Raw genomic sequence first — 17,629 nt, forward strand, 5'->3', positions numbered from 1 at the left:
TCACAATCACCCAATTTAAAATCGAACAAACAAGAATGATTGTGACATCCTTGTACCAAAAATAATAGTCTCTTTATATACTTTCTCATGTATTATACATGTACACACTTATTTGTAGATGCGATTTTGATGTGTTAGCCGGGCACCTATTCAAACGTAGTCTCCTTTAAAAATAATCCCAGTGATGGACTTTGAAAAAAACTTTGAATCTTACGAGTAGGTTATTTCAAATATTATTTTCGAACAGTTCATCACTATGCATTTTATATTATAACATGTACTTCTTGGACCTTCACTATGAAACCACAGAGCCTCAAATATGACATAAATATGCATGTCCATGGTTTTTTGGACTGTCGACGCAACTGATCTCTTTGGGCGCTGCTTTATCGATCTACTAGCTAACTTCTTTTAAGAAAGATAAAAGTCTGATTCTATTATATACAACAAAAGAAGTCAAAATCCGAATATCTGCGAAAGCCAACCAAATCGGAGCTGCAAGTTTACCCCGACCCCCCTTTACCACCCAATGGAATGGCACGGGAGGTCTATGAAACCGACCACCTCCTAGGTTCCTTACTTCGACAGGGTGCAAATATATCAATTTCATGGAAGCCTTCAGGGAATTGGTTCAAAAGTGTTTCACGCATTAGAAACCTAGACACTTGTTCTTAACCATGAAATCTTTGAAAAGATCAATTTTTAGTTTGATATTCATGAAACGTGACATACATATAACTTGTCTGTATAACATTATTCATAATTTATTCGAAACCGCTCAAAACTTCATCATGGTTTTTTGCAATGTCTGTATAATTTTTCTTTGTTTCAAGATCATCAGGTAATGAAATGAGAAGCTGCTGTGGACAATACCGTCTGGGCTATGAGATGCCACGAAAAGTGCATATCATTCTAGATATTGTTAACAATATTTGATGGACCTGATTTTTTTCACCAAACACTCGAGAACAAGAGCAATGCCTTCGAAATTGGCTCGGACCTCTGCCCTGGCCTGAACCAAGTTACTCAGGTGTGTCAGAGTGAACTTGGCTGAGCAGCATATAGGGTCACAAAATCTCTAAAAAAACAACCTAAACCAAAAACAATATAAAACGTCCAAATAAGCTGAAAAATATATAAAAATACATCGATTTACAAAAATTTAATATACAAATGGAGGAATTTTGGAAAATCCAAAAAAAAAAAGGGAGGAAAACATAAAACAGTGCGTATTACAAGAAAACTCATAAGCCATTGACAAAAACATCCAAATTACATTGATTCTACAATTTTATGATATTTTTGTGATTTTTTATCTTTTCGATTGGCCGGAGTTTTGCTCGAGTACTCTTCTTGAAAAATACACCGAGTCTGAGTAACTCGGCCAGGTCCAAATGGAATCGACCTAGTTTCCAAATATTAAAGGCACTAACAGACTTACTAAAACTTAACAATAAGCAATGTTATCAAATTCTCTTCGGACATAGCATCATTTCAAATGATTTTCAATTGCCGGTGTAATCCGGTTCATCCATTAATAGAATTCATAGCAGTTTACAAAATATTTTGTGGCTGGCAACAGCTTTTTTAGGAGAACGTCGAAAAGTCTCTCTGATATATGGATGCATACATTGAGGTAATTGAAGAAACAAATTTAAGCAAATCGTATATCTTATTCGCAAGAGGAACCCTATCTACAGGCTAAAGAAGATACAAGTAGTCACCTGTTTCCATGAATTTAGTATTTCAACAACATGAGAATTAGAGAGATTCTTATGACTGCAAACTGCAAACTGAAAAACTGCAAAACTGCAAATAGGGAAATCGTAGAATCATGAATTTCATACCTTGCAAGGTATGAAGCTGTTTTCCCATGAAACCAAATATTTTGTACAACTGTGAAAAAATTTCATATTTTCTGATCGCTGTTTTTCCATGAAACAAACATGAGATAGCAGCTTGGACAATGGAATCTCTCTAGGAGAGAAATTTCCCATGAACCAAACCTGGCCGTAGTCATTTCCATCAACAGTAAGATGCAAGTGAGTCTCAACGGCCGGATTCTAAGGCAAGGACCCCTACATTGATGTGCAAGCTTCCTGTTACTTCGTCGCTCGGAAAGGGTGGATCGTGTCCGAGTAAATGCTCTGTCTCTTCGATGTTTTTCTGTAGCCATGCATGTTGCGTTGAACCTTTGAGCCACATAAGCTCTTGCACTACCTCTTTCATTGTAGGCCTTTTCTCCCCATTCAGTCTCTGGCATTTCACAGCCAGGTCCGCAACACCTCGCAGTTGCTGAATGTTGCCTTCTCTTAGAACATCTTTCTCCAAAATCTCCTCAAGATGCCCATTTTTCACAGTCATTAGGAAGTAATTCGCGAGGTTGGCTTCCTCTTTGGACCTTTCAAAGGAAAATGGCCGCTCCCCAGTAAGGAGTTCGAGTAAAATGACCCCAAAACTATAAACGTCACTCTATGCTGTCAGTTGTCCAGTTTGAAAGTATTCCGGATCTAGGTACCCTAAAGTCCCTTGTACCAATGTGGATAATTGGGTTTTATCTATGGGAACCATACGGGAGATCCCGAAATCTCCAACTTTTGCAGTGCCGTTATTGTCCAGCAAAATGTTTGCAGACTTAACGTCCCTATGGAAAATCGGCATGGAAGCAGCCGAGTGTAGGTAGGCAAGTGCTTCTGCAGTTTCTAGGGCTATCCTTAAGCGGTCCGGCCATGAAATTCGTTTCAAAAGATCCTTACCATGGATATGATGCTCGAGTGTGCCATTGGGGATATACTCGTAGATCAACATTGGAACAGAGGTTTCCAAACAACAACCCAATAGCTTCACTACATTCCTGTGATTGACTTGTGTGAGTATGAGTACCTCATTTATGAACTGATCAATTTGGACTTTATCCACCACATTAGCCTTCTTAATAGCAACCACTGTGCTGTCTTCCAGTGTTCCCTTGTAAACAGTTCCATAGCCACCTGCACCCAAGATTTTCGATTTGTCGTAGTTGTTTGTGGCCTTTTTGAGGTCATCGCTGGTGAATATCCGTGCGGCAGTGCTGTCTTCGTGAGAAGAGATCTGTCGCCTTAGCAATAAGCCACCATTTTGCTTGAAGTAGTGCTCTCTAAGTTTTACCAGCTTTATCTTCTTCATTGATAGGTAGCTTCCGAAACCGAATGCAAGAAGAAAGCCCAGACCCAAACCAGCACCTGCCCATTAGGTTGCATCTGCGTAATTAGATATGATATTTCGTTGCAGGTGTTGTGTCGTCTGTTGAAAAAATTATCACCTTATGATTTTGTTGATTGGGTTATCTCCTATATTTTCGACAATAACAGAAATAAGAATCATTAAAACTTTTGACTTAAAAGTTTGAGAAAGAACAAGAAATTTATTTACTATCTAAGGCCATTGGCTTGGGTGGTCTGAGTGGAGCTCATGTCAAGAACTCTATTCCTACCCCTTAACATGGAAAAAAGAAAAAGAAATAAGAAGATACCAACCCAAAGACCATCTCTCCCGTACATATATACAATTCATTAAAGGAGTGAGATTTTGGGGCCTTAATTGTTCATGAGAAAGGGCCATGTCTCTTCCCCACTTATTAGGAAAGTACCAAATTTAAATTTGAGTTCTTACATAAGGGAAGACATATTCAATTACAAGTGACCCAACTTATCAGCCAATCGATCTGAACGAACAGATCGCACGTGTCACACCAAAATATTCTGTAATGAAAATGACCAGAATTTTCTTGAAAGTTCTAGATGCATGCATGTTCTAAATTTTGTTGCAAAAATAATTTACAGGATAAAAATTAGAAATAGCACACTCTGAGCCGTTGGATCAAGATCTGATACTTGAAAAGCAGCTCTACTATGTGGGGTCACACGTATAACCTTTCCCCTATATAAACTGTTTGTAATCTTTTGAGAGAGAGAGAGAGAGAGTATTATTTCGAACCTAGAATAAGTTTGAAGATAGGAAATGCGTCGGGTCTGCATTGGCTTCCATTTTGAAGTCCATCTCCTCTGTGTCCCTTTGGACAAATGCAACTATAGTTTCCACCAATGTTTTCACATGTGGCTTCCTGAAAGCATTTGTAGTCCGGGCCTCTGCTCAAGCACTCATTGATATCTGCCATCCATTTGGGGGTCAGTAGGGTAAATACAAAGTTCTAAAACTCAGCTCAGGCAACTCGGACTCGGCCCATGGGCACGACGAGTTTTGGATGAGTTAGTTGTACACAATATTTTCAAACTTCAAACGTTAAGTATAACATTACCGTAAATTCATATATGCTTTGTTAGAATAGTTCATTGCATTTTTTTTTCAAAAAAGTTGTATAACATTACCACATTCATATTGGATTTGTATTCATTACCCATTTGAATCTTGCCCATGACATTTTTTTCAAAAAAAGCTGCCGTTGATACCTTTGATGAAGAGGTCATATTTATTATATAAGGTGCACTAACCATCACAGCCTCAATCAGTTTATTGATAAAAGAGACACCTATAATATATATAAAAGGGAGCTGGACTTAGGGGTTAATTTGACTCCCATGTGTAACTCGTGCTCGACCAAGTCGCAAACACTTTGTCCAAGTTGATGTTTTTAATATTGGCTAAATTAAAATTCCCATTAGAAGTCTAAATAGTCTCCATTAATGGTTTAAAAAGCGGATCGGTACAGATCGGGCACTTCAAAAACCAATCCGGATCGACGAATCGGCTATCCGGATCGGGAAATTGATTGAATCGGTCGGATTAAAGCTTCAAAAAAATCCGAAAAAATTATTAAAATTAATTATAAATGTTAATTTTTAGGAATCCAATAAGAAATGAGGTTACTACATTATTAACTTTTATTTTTTTCATCAATTTATGAATATTGAGATGCTCGTGTATAAACTTAAGTATTAAATTTGCATCACATAAAAGAAAAATCATAGAATTATCATGGATAAAATATATAATTATACATGGACTATAGTAAAGAGTAGACTAAATCAATGAAAGAATGGCCATTAAAATCTCGTTTTGGCGAAAAACGCTAATCCGCTAAAAAAACCCAAATTATTACAGCCTAACTAACTATAATCCAAAATTAGTACAACCTAACTAATTATAATATTATATATTGAAATTATAATTATTAGTTTACATTTTATAATTATTTTATTAGACAAATAATATAAAATTAAAAATATTTTATAATATTATCTAATTTAAAATGTATTATTGACAACTGTAAGAAAAATAGTACATTACATGATTTATAATGTAAAATTTAATAAATAAAATAAAAGATTTGGTTATCAATGTAAAAATTAATAAAATGCGTACAAATTTTGGAAATAACATTTCAATATTTCAAAAATTTATTTTTTTAGGTTTTTATAATAAATTTAGTGAAAGAGATTGTTAGTAGAAAGATGGAGATTTCAAATAGAATAAAATTTTTATTTTTTATTTTTTTATGCCTTTCATATTATTTACAAAAATAATTATACCACTATATACAACAAAAATTAACTGCTATACAAAAAATTAACTTTTTTATTTTTCATTTTTTTATGCCTTTTATATTAAAATATTTTTTTATGCCTTTTATATTATTTAAAAAATTATTTATACCACTATATACATCAAAAATGCAACGCCCATGGGGATTCGACCTTGGGAGGTCAAGTGAAGTAGCAAATGTCATAATCATCCCGTTATCTCGCCGCATGTGATCATAAGTTGCTGATTAATAGAATATATTTACATTCCGTTTTCGTTTAATGATGTTTGGGAATTATCCCATATCGAAAGATGAGTATTTAACTTTGGTCTATAAATACCTATGTAAAATGAACTAAGGTATTCGTGCGGAAATATTGGGGCAACCTCACACGTGTCTGCTTGTTGCACGTGTCAGAGTGGTGACGTCAGAACTGCCGGTTGATGACGTCAGAACTTGACATCAGAACCGCCAATTGATGATGTCATAACTGTCGGTTTACTGTTTAAAACCGCCCGATTCTCTCTAAACACGGGCGGGATGTGCAACCGGCGGTTGATGATGTCATTGGGCGGTTTACGGTTTAAAACCTCCCGTTTCTCTCTAAACACGAGCGGAAAACGGTAAATCGTCTGTTTCTCTCTAAACACGGGCGAGATGTGTCGGAGTGGTGAAGTCAGAACCGCCGATTGATGATGTCATCGGGCGGTTTATTGTTTAAAACCGCCCGTTTCTCTCTAAACACGGGCGGGATGTGTCGGAGTGGTGACGTCAAAACCGCCGGTTGATGATGTCATCGGGCGGTTTACTGTTTAAACCGTCCGGTTCTCTCTAAACACGGGCAGGATGTGCAACCGGCGGTTGATGATGTCATCGGGCGGTTTATCGTTTAAAACCGCTCGTTTCTCTCTGAACACTGGCGGGAAACGATAAACCGCCCGTTTCTCTCTAAACACGGGCGGGATGTGTCGGAGTGGTGATGTCAGAACCGCCGGTTGATGATGTCATCGGGATGTTTACTATTTAAAACCGCCTGGTTCTCTCTGAATACGGGCGATTCCCGTTTTATGTGTGGAAGAGGATCGTTCTCTCTAAACACGAGCGGTTCCCGTTTTATATGTGGAACCGGCTCGTTCTGTGGCGATTCTCAAGTCGAACCGAGCGAGTCCGGCTCGATTCGACGTTTTTTAAAACCCTAGTCTCCACATTTACTTTCTTAGTCTCCTAATACAAAACAAGATCAATAGCGACATTTTTTGATCTAAAATATATTTTTGGAAAATTTGGGCTATTATCTGGTGATGGCTGAGGTGAATTCTAGGGCACCCTAGAACTTTTTCTCCCTCTCTCACTAGAAGGGGGTAGATCCACCCTATTTTTCCCTCTCTTTAAAAGAGGGGCAGATCTGCCCCTCCTTTCATCTCTCTCTAAGGGTCCAATTCTACGCAATTTTTTTCGTCTCTATTCATATCTTTCTCTCTAAAGCGAGTGGAAATTCACTCTTCCCGAATGCTCTCTCCCCAACCTAATTTATCTTTTACCAATTTTTTTTCCCATTTGTTGGGATTTTTTTGCAGTTTTTCTTAAAAATAATCTATTAGGCCGAGTCCACTTAGACTCGACCAAGTATCTGAGATTCGGGCTTAGCCGCGGGTCGAGCAGAGTTGGGTTTTAGTTTGGAAAGGGAGGGGGAGGAGGAAGAGAGAGTGAGTCCATACCTTGGCATCCTCCACTGAGGTATGGGTTCCCCTCATAGCCCCTGATGCAACGACACACATACCCGATGCCCCTCTCGGAATCAAAGCACTCCGCATTCTCCCCACACACATGTGGAATACTTGAAGAATTCGCAGTCGACAGGCAGCTTCCGTTCCTTATTTCCCAATCCAGCACAATTGCAAGATCTGCTTTGCTCAGGAATAGTCGAAGATCCGTTCCTCTGAAATTGTAGCTCTCTCGCTCTGCGAGGAAGGCATAGGAGCACCAACTGTACTCCTTACTCAATGTGTAGTCGTCCAAACTAGTAGCAGACACACGGAGGTAGTTCTTGTGCTTGGGCAACGTTGTTTGGCAACACCCGATTCCATTACACGACCCGTTCACCACGGTGCTTTGGTTCATACACTTAGAAACGCACCCGCTGGTGAAGCTATCATTATCTGTAACATAGCCCACGGTGTCGCACCCGATGGCTGTGAACACAGTCTTATTTGAAAAAGTGTATGGTCCACTTTTCGAGAGTGTCACATAGCCGCTATCTCTGTTTCCATTGCGACAGCTGTAGGAAAGTGACATAGTGTTGTTCACTCGGACCTCAGCGTTCGCGAGCGATATGTTGAGCACTTGAAGGTTTCCTTTTCCTAAGAGGACCTTTGGGGGCACGACGGAGCGATTGCAGGTTATGTCGAGGCCCTCCACGAAGCAACCCTCGTCACCCATCCCGAAAGGGTATGGAATTTCCATATCTCCACATCGCTCCTCGCAGCCCGGCTTTGCCATGCTCGCCAACGCAAAGAGACCAAAGGCTCTGAGATGAAGCACCACCACGGCCCACAGCCACACACCATTTTTCGAATGCTCCCTCCATGTGCAGCTGCAGCCTAGAGACTTCATATTTAGTGGGCACCCGCACTTTAAATCCGCTTGGAATCTGTAATAACTTTTGCCTGCTAAAACTGGTTTGCTTTTAGCAAAATAAAATTTTTGTTGAGCGGTAGGAATGCTACTAACTACTCATGCCCAATTCTCATTTACCATCAAAGCTTCCCATGTTCTTGATCCTGCAATGGGTCTATTTATAGGGCGACTAGCAAGTCAATTGTGCTCTTGCTAAAAGAGAGAATGAGTCGGTCAAGAAGACAGGGTCTCTCTCTCTCTGTTACTTTTCCACACGTTTTGTTCTTGTCCTTTTTCGTTTTTTTTTTCCTTCACCTGCTAGTTATCATGCGTACGAGTTTTTCCTCTTTGCTTTTGAGAATCGCCCTTTCATCATCATCGCCATCCAACCACGTGTGTGGGCACAAAAATGAAGGACTATATTTATTTTATGCTTTTAATGATCAACTAAGTCAAATTTGACAAACCATATAAGTCTTGATAATTTTCAGTATTATTTTTTTTTCCTTAAGATTATTGTTCGTCCGGGTATTTCTGTATAGAGTAATGATCCTATGAGACATTTCTATACCCATGTGTGTAGGATCTCAAAAGATCACCATTAAATATTGCACAGATCTTTAGAAAAGTTATCACGGGTGTGAGACTTGACTTTTCTAGAGATCTTAACCAAATTTAATGGGATGGGATCATTTGAGATCCTACACACATGGGTTTGGGAGGGTCTCATAGGATCATTACTCTTTCTGTATATGCCAGCTCGATGCAAATGCTTCAAACACTGCCATCGACTGTTGCAGTAAACACACCGAGCCTAAGCAGACCCAATCTCGGCACCTTAACCTAGCAGGCCTTGGACACTAGTGAGATCCAATAGGACCCGGGTTGGTTTAGGTAAACCGGGTCTTAAGAATTATTATCTACAGAGAAGGAACGAGAACGAGAACGAGAAGACAAATTACTTTTCAACATTATGAACCCTATTTACATGCTAAAGAAATACAAGTAGTCACCTGTTTCCATGAATTTAGTTTTTCAACAAACATGAGATAGCAGGTTGGTTAATGAAATCTGTCTCGGAGAGAAATTTCCCATGAACCAAACCTGGCCGTAGTCATTTCCATCAACAGTAAGATGGTCATCGGCCAGATTCTATGGCAAGGGCCCCTACATTGATGTGCAAGCATCCTGTTACTCCGTCGCACGGGAAGGATGGATCGTATCCGAGTAAATGCTCTGTCTCTTGGACGTTTTGTTGTAGCCATGCATGCATGTTGTGTTGAACCTTTGAGCCAGAGAAGCTCTTGCACTACCTCTTTCATTGTAGGCCTTTTTTCCCACTTCAGTCTCAGGCATTTCACAGCCAGGTCTGCAACACCTCGCAGTTGCTGAATGTTGCCTTCTCTTAGAACATCGTTCTCCAAAATCTCCTCAAGATGCCCATTTTTCACAGTCATTAGGAAGTAATTCGCAAGGTTGGCTTCCGCTTTTTGATCTTTCAAAGGAAATCGGCCGCTCCCCAGTAAGGAGTGCGAGTAAAATGACCCCAAAACTATAAACGTCACTCTTTGCTGTCAGTTGGGTCCTGGAAATAAAGGTTAGGTTTCACTCGAGGGAGTAAATATATATAGTATGCTCCTATGGAAATAAAGAACAATATTATTTTAACTTCTACCCAACCCATGAGAAAAATCACTCCACCTCTTTATGTTCTTCACCTATAAATATTGGGTAAGTTTGGTATAAAAAAATTGGGCATGATGTAGAAAAATTTCACTATTGCATGCATGTATGGAAGCCTCATAACGCCCTCCCATTCCGAGTAGGTGGAATGAATGCATCAAGGAGAAGTTGCACAGTCTCAAGTTTTTATCACTTTTTCTCCTTTTTATGGATCAGGAAGTCAATGAAAAGTCATTTACATTTCATTTAAATTACTTTAATTGAGTATATGCCAAAAACTATTACACTTCATGAGAAGTATACTGTTCATTTACTCCCACAGATAAAATTTGCCTTAGGATTAGTCTTAGGACCAAGTATTTTGGGGTTGTCACCTTTTTTACCACAGAGTAACCTCAATAAATATAAAAAGAATACCGAATTGCACCCGTTTGTATTTGAAAAAAATAATGTCTCAAGATTGAATAGGAACCATTAAGTTTTTAGAGGATGAGATCTAAGTGCTATAGAAAAAAAATAGTCTGGAGTTGGTTTGACCAAGGGAGTAGATTTATACTATCTTCTCGAGGGAGCATAATATTAGCATTTTATGTACTTAACATTTGGAGTGGGGCAACATAAGGCAACCAAGGGTTGCACGCCCCACTCAAGGCTACCAACTCTTTCTATTTTATTCAAACCAACATTGGCTTGATAATCAAGATAGTGTTTTGGTAATGTTTTTAAGATTTAAGGAATTTTGATTATTCAATTTGAATAAATAAGGAATGGACATTTTCATGAAGAAAGTATGAGCGATATTTTTCTTATTTAAATATTTGATAGGAAATTGAGAATAAGGTTTTAGCACTTTTTTTTTAATTTTGATGGTGAATCAAAAGAATGGATGACTTACATCTCTCACCCCACAAGTCTCCCTAAATCGACGGTCAATATTTGATCATAAAAATCATGGCAAACCCTAAGGCACAGAAAATCTATAAAATGAGGCTCTTCCACTTCATAAATCTTACACCAATTCTCTTTTCTCTATCTAAGAATTATCTCTCTCTCTCTCTCTCTCTCTCAGAATTCTAAAAAAGGCACGCCCCAACCTAGGACTTCATCTCTCTCTCTCCCTAAGTTTCAAGAGGAGGCATGCCCCAACCAAGACTACTCTCTTCGAATTCCCAAGGGGCCACACCCAAGCTATCTTCTCTCTCTCTCTTGTGGGTCCTAAGGGGCACGCTCTAACTTGGGATTGGTTATTGATTTATGAATGGCTAAGGGGAGCACCTCCTAGCTAATAGATCCCTCCCTTTCTATTTGATTTTTATTTCTCATCTCTCTAAAGATCAAGCCAAAGTGGCTTGAGTAAGACTAAAGCATTGAAACCTTAGGTTGTTGGTTCTAGATCAAGATCTATATGCTTTTGAGAGGGTTTTCCCACGAATAGGAGAATCAAGAGACCGATCATTAATCTCAAGCACTAAAGAAGAAGACTCGACGTGGGTTGTACTAAGCCCAGTTGAGATAATCTCCGGCAATTTTACTTCGTTAAATTTTACTTTGTGTTGAGCTCTTCTATTCGCATAAAGCAATGAGTTAAAGTTTTGATTTAATGAGTTGTATTCAATAGTGGTAGCAAAGTGAGAACTGTGTTTCTATTTTGTTTTATTTATTCGAGTTATTTATTTGTAATTAGACATTGTGAGTGGTTTTGCCGGTGTAAGAATAAGAAAAATAAGAAAAATTTTAATTTACAGACACCGTACTTGATCACATAGTCCAACTTTCAGTCCAACCCATCCTTGAGTAGCACCTCGGAGCTGGGGGAAGCTGAACTCGGCCAATGCCTGATTTTGGTTAACTTGGTCGGTTTCGAGTTCGACCAGCCAATTCTTCCTATACTACTACAAAACCTTCTCATTATTCAAATGAATTATAGATAAAAAACATTTATTTCTGATATTTACAGCCTGGTTGGATGTATTCGTTTTTACCGATAGTTCACAGTTTCAGTAAAATTAATTATGATATTGCGTTACGTGTTGCTTGGCTATGTCGATCATAAAATTATGTGAGGTAAATTCATAGGTAGTTTTATATAGAGGTTAATTATTTTGAGAAGCAATTTTTACTTTATACGGAGTAATTTGTGAAACATTACGCATTTTTTGCTAAAAGTATCTAAAAATAGTTGAAAATCATTAAAAATAAAATACTTATATTTAAATAATATTATATGTAATATAGAATACATACCAAATAAATAATAAAATAATATTATTCATAAGATATTAATTTAAAAGATAAAATTAATTGTCAGGAGGCCCTAAGCATATCAAGATGTGGGAGTTAATTAATGCACTTTTGTTTGGTGGCTACCACATTCCCCACATATTAATTTTGGAAGAAATTCATGCATGATGAATAATGCAAGTGGCAAAGTAATGCCGGTAGCCGGGCCCAATCTTTATGAGTCCAACAACCATTCTAGGAATCAATAATAGTCATATTTTAAATGTTAATGTTAATGAACTTAATTTTTTGCACCAATGTTGTGCTCCCATGGGAGCATGCTGTTCTCTTTCATTCTCAGGTGAAAAAAAACTATTTAGAAAGATTCTAGATGTGGAGCACATGGATCCTCTTAAGACTCAAAAGCAGATTATTTTTCTAAAAAAAAAAAACGAAAAAGAAAAAGAAAATAAAATTTGAGTTATTTAATAATTAGATCTGAAAATCCATGTTCAATTTTAGGACATTATTTCGTTTAGGCTTTGAAAAAATTTCCCCTCCCCACCTCTTTTAAATTGGTTACTAGGTCGAATAGGATGCATCAACAAAATTGGGTCACGGAAATAAAGGCTTGGTTTTTTACTCGAGGAGGTAAATAGATAGTATGCTCCTGTGGAAATAAAGAACAATATTATTTTAACTTCTACCCAACCCATGAGAAAAATCACTCCACCTCTTTATGTTCTTGTGGTTTTTTTATCAAAGTAAAACTTTGAAGCAACCCTTCTGATTTTGTGAGAGTTTGCTTTTTGTACAGGTTGGCCAAGGAAACACAGGTTTACACTGAGGAGGACTTTTTTTTAATTTATAGGGAGTATATAGGTAGACCATTTATCTTTTATACAAGTATTTATCATTTGGTAAGAAATTGGGTAGACCGAGCTTAAAGTTCAAAAGTATTTTTTTCGAACTTTGTGATACATGCAAATTATCAAAATTTACGTCGGATGGTTGTAAGTAATTGTGACCTCTCTATACCAAAAATAAACAGTCTCATTTTATACATTTTATACAATTTCATTTTGATATAGTTTTAACACCAGCTATTTTAAATTTTGATGGGATTACCATTTTTTGACATCCAATTTCAAGATGGATGTTCAATGCGCCAGGGTCTAGCTGACCATGCAGGTACCCAAGCCTCTCCAGATAGGTTTAAGCTGGGCTCAGGCGAAGCCCTATAGGTACCCAAGCATGGCTGGCCTGGCCCGGGCCAAAACCCACTGCCGGCCCTAGACATTGCGCTCAATGAAAGACACACCTAGCCACTCAATTTCATCGAATGGCCAGAACTGATTGTAACCTCCTGTATTCCACGCTAAACCTTTTTTCTGGTCTTCTAAACTTGGTCAATAACACATTTAGCTGCCCGATTTCGTAATGAAATGGACCGTAACCACCGTGTATTACATGGAAAGAGCCCAGCCCCATTTCATTTCCCTGTCTCTTTCCACGTCTTCACCTCGTTGTCAAGAAAAATACCCAATTCCATTTGCGTATATAAAAAAGGCCAAGTTCATTTCCCAGGGGAGCATTCTCTCTCTTTTTATGCATTAAATAAATCTCAAAATTTTTTATTTTCCAGTAGGAGTATACTGTCTAGTTACTCCTTCAGACAAAATCCAATCTAGCCATAATTTTATGACCCCAAACTTTGGTGTTGTAAACTCTTTAGCCAATAGACTAACATCAATGAAATACATTTCCAAATTCCATTCTTTATGCACCTAAAAAAGAATGTCCATGCACTTGACTATGTGGGTGATGTCACCGCCTGTGTAAATCACATCACATCTCTCAAAGTGACCAAAAATATCTTTACTAAAAAAATGATCTATATACAAAACAAAGGTATATAAATATCCAAAATTTTATTAAGTACAATAATAAATTACTTCATAGTATGAGTACCCTATATATATATAATGTTTATATAAGGCTGATGCCTTAAACAATCAAAGTATGGCGCACTTCAAAAATTGATGGTCTAGACATAGGAAAAAGTCAAGCACAATGATTTCTAGCACTGAAACAACATATTAAGGTACCCAATATATTTATGGCTAGGTCCTAAAGAGTCACGTTTAGGCACACCTCAAAAATTCACTAGAAGAGGTTGTTTCGATATTGAAAAACCTCAAATAGATCATCTCGACCTCAAGATATATAAGTATGAAAAAAAAATAGATTCAAAGTATGAGATATAATGCATCTTGTAATGCATCATCTGGGCCATCAGTTTTCAATAGATTCAAGTGTTTATAGATCCGCTCGATCTACACTATTTTTTTAAGTTCTAAATTTTATAATTAGAGATGAGAGTAAAATTTCATGCTATCACAAAGATTTTGGCTACTGAAAAATCATCTCTTGACACTATCTAGAAATATACCTTGCTATGATTGTTTAAGGCCTCAACCTTATACAAATCACTCCCATGTATAGATATTTTCTTGTAGGAAAAAGCTTATATAACTGTGAGGCTCTAAACAATCAAATTAAGGTGCACCTCAAAAATTTCACTGGAAGAGGTAGTTTTGATGCCAAAAAATTCTCAAATTGATCATCTCAACCTCAAGATGCATGGACGTGAGAAAAAATAGATTTCTAGTTCTGTAAGTAGTGCATCTTGTAATGTATTTTTGGACCGTCCATTTTCAAGATTTTCAAGTTTTTACAGATCTGCTAGATGTACACTATTTTTTAAGCTTTAAGTTTTATAATTGGATATGAAATTCAATTTTAAGGATATCACAAAGATTTTCGAGATTGAAATCATATTTTTCGATACTTTTTGAAGGTGCGCCTTACTTTGATTGTTTAGAACCACGGCCATATACAAACCGCACCCCTATCCTGTACTAGAACAGTCATCGACCGCAAAGTTTGTAACCTCTCTCTCTCATGTGTTTATGCGAAAGACAGATCTCTCTCTCTATCTCTCTCGCTCCCCTGTTACTAAAAACATGCCATGAATTGAAATTTTCAACACACCAATTATAGGAGCAGAAATTACTTGGTGATAGTTATGATTAAGGATCATCCACCATCATGCCAAATATTGTCTATGTTGGATAAAATAAAACAAAATGTGGTTTCTATGACCCTCAGCCCTAGTAGTGACCCTAGATCCTAAGCTCTAGACCCTATATCATAAACCTGAAACCATAGTTAATAAATGAAGAACTTATGATCTGAATTACCTATTTTATTAGTCCTATTTGTTGGGTTTATGTGGCCTTTAAAGGCCTTATGAGTGTATAATGAAAAACATTTATTATAGTGGAACATAAACTCAATGGGAGTATGGTCCCTCGGGTATCATACTAAGCAAATGATGTTTGCTAATATGCTTGACGATTTAAGCCAGTCGGTTAGAAAACCCTAGATACCTGGGCATAGAAAATAAACCGTGAAGGGTTCTGGGTTATCCCTTAATGAGATCGGAGCTTATGCCTGGATGAGTGAGGCGAGGGACTGTGTGACCTTTGTATGTAATGGTAGGCCTCCAGAGACGGGGGCTAAAACCTCATCTATGATCCATCACATGAGATGCATATCGATAGATCATTCGGGAAAGTCAGATATCCACCTTTGGGTGAAGTGTATGTATGTGCGATAAATACCCCTATGCACCAAAGAGTTATAGTCGCTTCAGGTCGTAGTGACCTTGACTCGTCTCTAGGGGAGGACCTGTAATTTACAGATTGGGATTGTGACCCTTTGGCTCATCGGTCAGACTTTGAACTATGGGTTATGGGAAACACTGGGTTGGTTCGATAAAGCAAGTGTGGTCTGTAGTCTATAGTTGAAGGTGGAGCACCCCATTATTGCAGATTGAATTCCTAAACTATATGGATCCATTTCCGATCAGATTAATTTAATTGTATTTATTTTATTATATAAATAATTTTAAAACATTATTTGAATTTTATAACTTTGTAAAATCAATTATTTCATTTTTATAAGTTCAAAAACATAAATAAAATATTAAAAAATTCATAAAAAATCTTTCATTGAACAAATATTAAACTCTAATCGATGTAAATTTTAACGAAATGGTTAAGTATGCTACTTTCCTGATATTTAAGCAAAGTGGTCACCCAAATAGCTTATCAAACAAAGGAAATCGTTTTATATTTTGATGATATCGGGTATACTATGCTTCTATATTGTCCCTCCATTGGAGCTTGGTTTGGATTTCATCTATCAAGAGAGGTAATCTATTCTTTCTCATTAAAAAAAAAGGGGCAAAGAGGTCTTTTATTTTGTACCCTTTTGTTGAATGGTCAACAAGGATTTGTTTTGTTGGAAAAAATAAAGGACAACGTTTCTATAAATACTAGGACTCAGATGTAGATATGAGTCGCATCTTAAAAATCGGATTTTGGACCTAATTTATAAGGAATATGTAAAATATCTAACATAGAAATCATGAAAATGTACAAAAAAATAAAAATTTTAGAAACTGAAAATAATAATTTTATGAAGAAAATATTTAGACCCTTGGTTTTAACTTATTTTTGTGGGACCAAACATTTGCATCCATCTTTAAGATATTTTATATCTCGAGGGAAGCACATGTAGGAATGCAGCCTCAGACACGCAAAAAAACAATTTTCTAGAGAAAAAAAAATTTAATTCAAAGATGGATGGTGGGCTTCCTAGTCATGAGCTGCTCCTTAAATAGGAAGTAGGGTACCATCGCATTTTCTTCGGATGTTTTGGACTTAGGGCCCCACCGAGTAATGCAGATGATGTGAACCGTCCCTTTTATAATGGACGGCAGATGTCAAATGCAATCGACAAGATGTGCATGGTTTATTTTCAAAACCGCTACTCTATTGAGCATTAGTGGGATTATCTATAAAGAGACCATTTATCTTTTGTATATGGAGGTTACAAATATTCTCACCCATCAGATGGCGAATTGGATGGCTTAGGGTGAGTCATGAAGTCTAAATTTTTTTTTATTTTTTGATACTTTGTGTCAAGAATTAGTTTGATACTTTGATACTTTTTTTATGTATCCACGATTCAGAATTAGTTGATCTTAAATTCCCTTATCTATCCTCTATCACGTCACGTACTATATCCGGTGTATATGAAGAAAGACAGATAGATACACATGCCATCTTAAACTACGATACATGATACGGATTTAGTGATGCATCAATTGGATCTAGGAATGAATCGACATGATATTTTGAGTTCCAAATTCTTCTCTTTCATATTTCCTTTCTTTTGTGTCCAAATCAATCAATTTTAGTTATTAATTTGCTCGAAAAAAATATTTGAAACAAATTATTGAGTGCATTAGATCAAGATGACTGGCATTATTCTTCATGATTGAAAAGTCATATATGCATCCATCTCTGTGGAAAAGTACGAAGGAAAAAGAGAATGAAGACTTTTATAGTCATAAATTCGTTTATATCATCTATTTCAAAACAAGAAAAAAAAGGGTCAGTTGAATTTCAAGTATTCTGTTTCACCGATAAGATACGGAAACTTACTTCACATTTGGAA

At 37.0% G+C, this 17,629-nt stretch overlaps 1 protein-coding gene across 3 annotated transcripts; it reads right to left on the reverse strand.

Annotated features, from left to right (window-relative positions):
- Window positions 1–1,653: 1,653 nt before the first annotated feature.
- Window positions 1,654–8,560, reverse strand: LOC110007761 (wall-associated receptor kinase 2). 3 transcript variants are annotated; one of them, XM_020670852.2, is made up of 3 exons: window positions 7,240–8,560; window positions 3,976–4,149; window positions 1,654–3,221 (listed from the first exon to the last, which is right to left on the reverse strand). In XM_020670852.2, the coding sequence occupies exons 1-3, from the start codon at window positions 8,132–8,134 to the stop codon at window positions 2,473–2,475; spliced, it is 1,818 nt and encodes a 605-aa protein (XP_020526511.2). In that variant the 5' UTR covers window positions 8,135–8,560; the 3' UTR covers window positions 1,654–2,472. The 3 variants fall into 3 exon arrangements, with proteins under 3 accessions (XP_020526511.2, XP_088718847.1, XP_088718848.1); XM_088862721.1 differs by having other exon boundaries at window positions 1,654–3,282; XM_088862722.1 differs by having other exon boundaries at window positions 1,654–3,329.
- Between the last annotated feature and the right edge of the window lie 9,069 nt (window positions 8,561–17,629).

This window comes from Amborella trichopoda, chromosome 3 (genome assembly GCF_054954075.1).
Source record: "Amborella trichopoda isolate Santa Cruz 75 chromosome 3, AtrichopodaSantaCruz75HAP2 v2.0, whole genome shotgun sequence".
Lineage (NCBI taxonomy): Eukaryota > Viridiplantae > Streptophyta > Magnoliopsida > Amborellales > Amborellaceae > Amborella > Amborella trichopoda.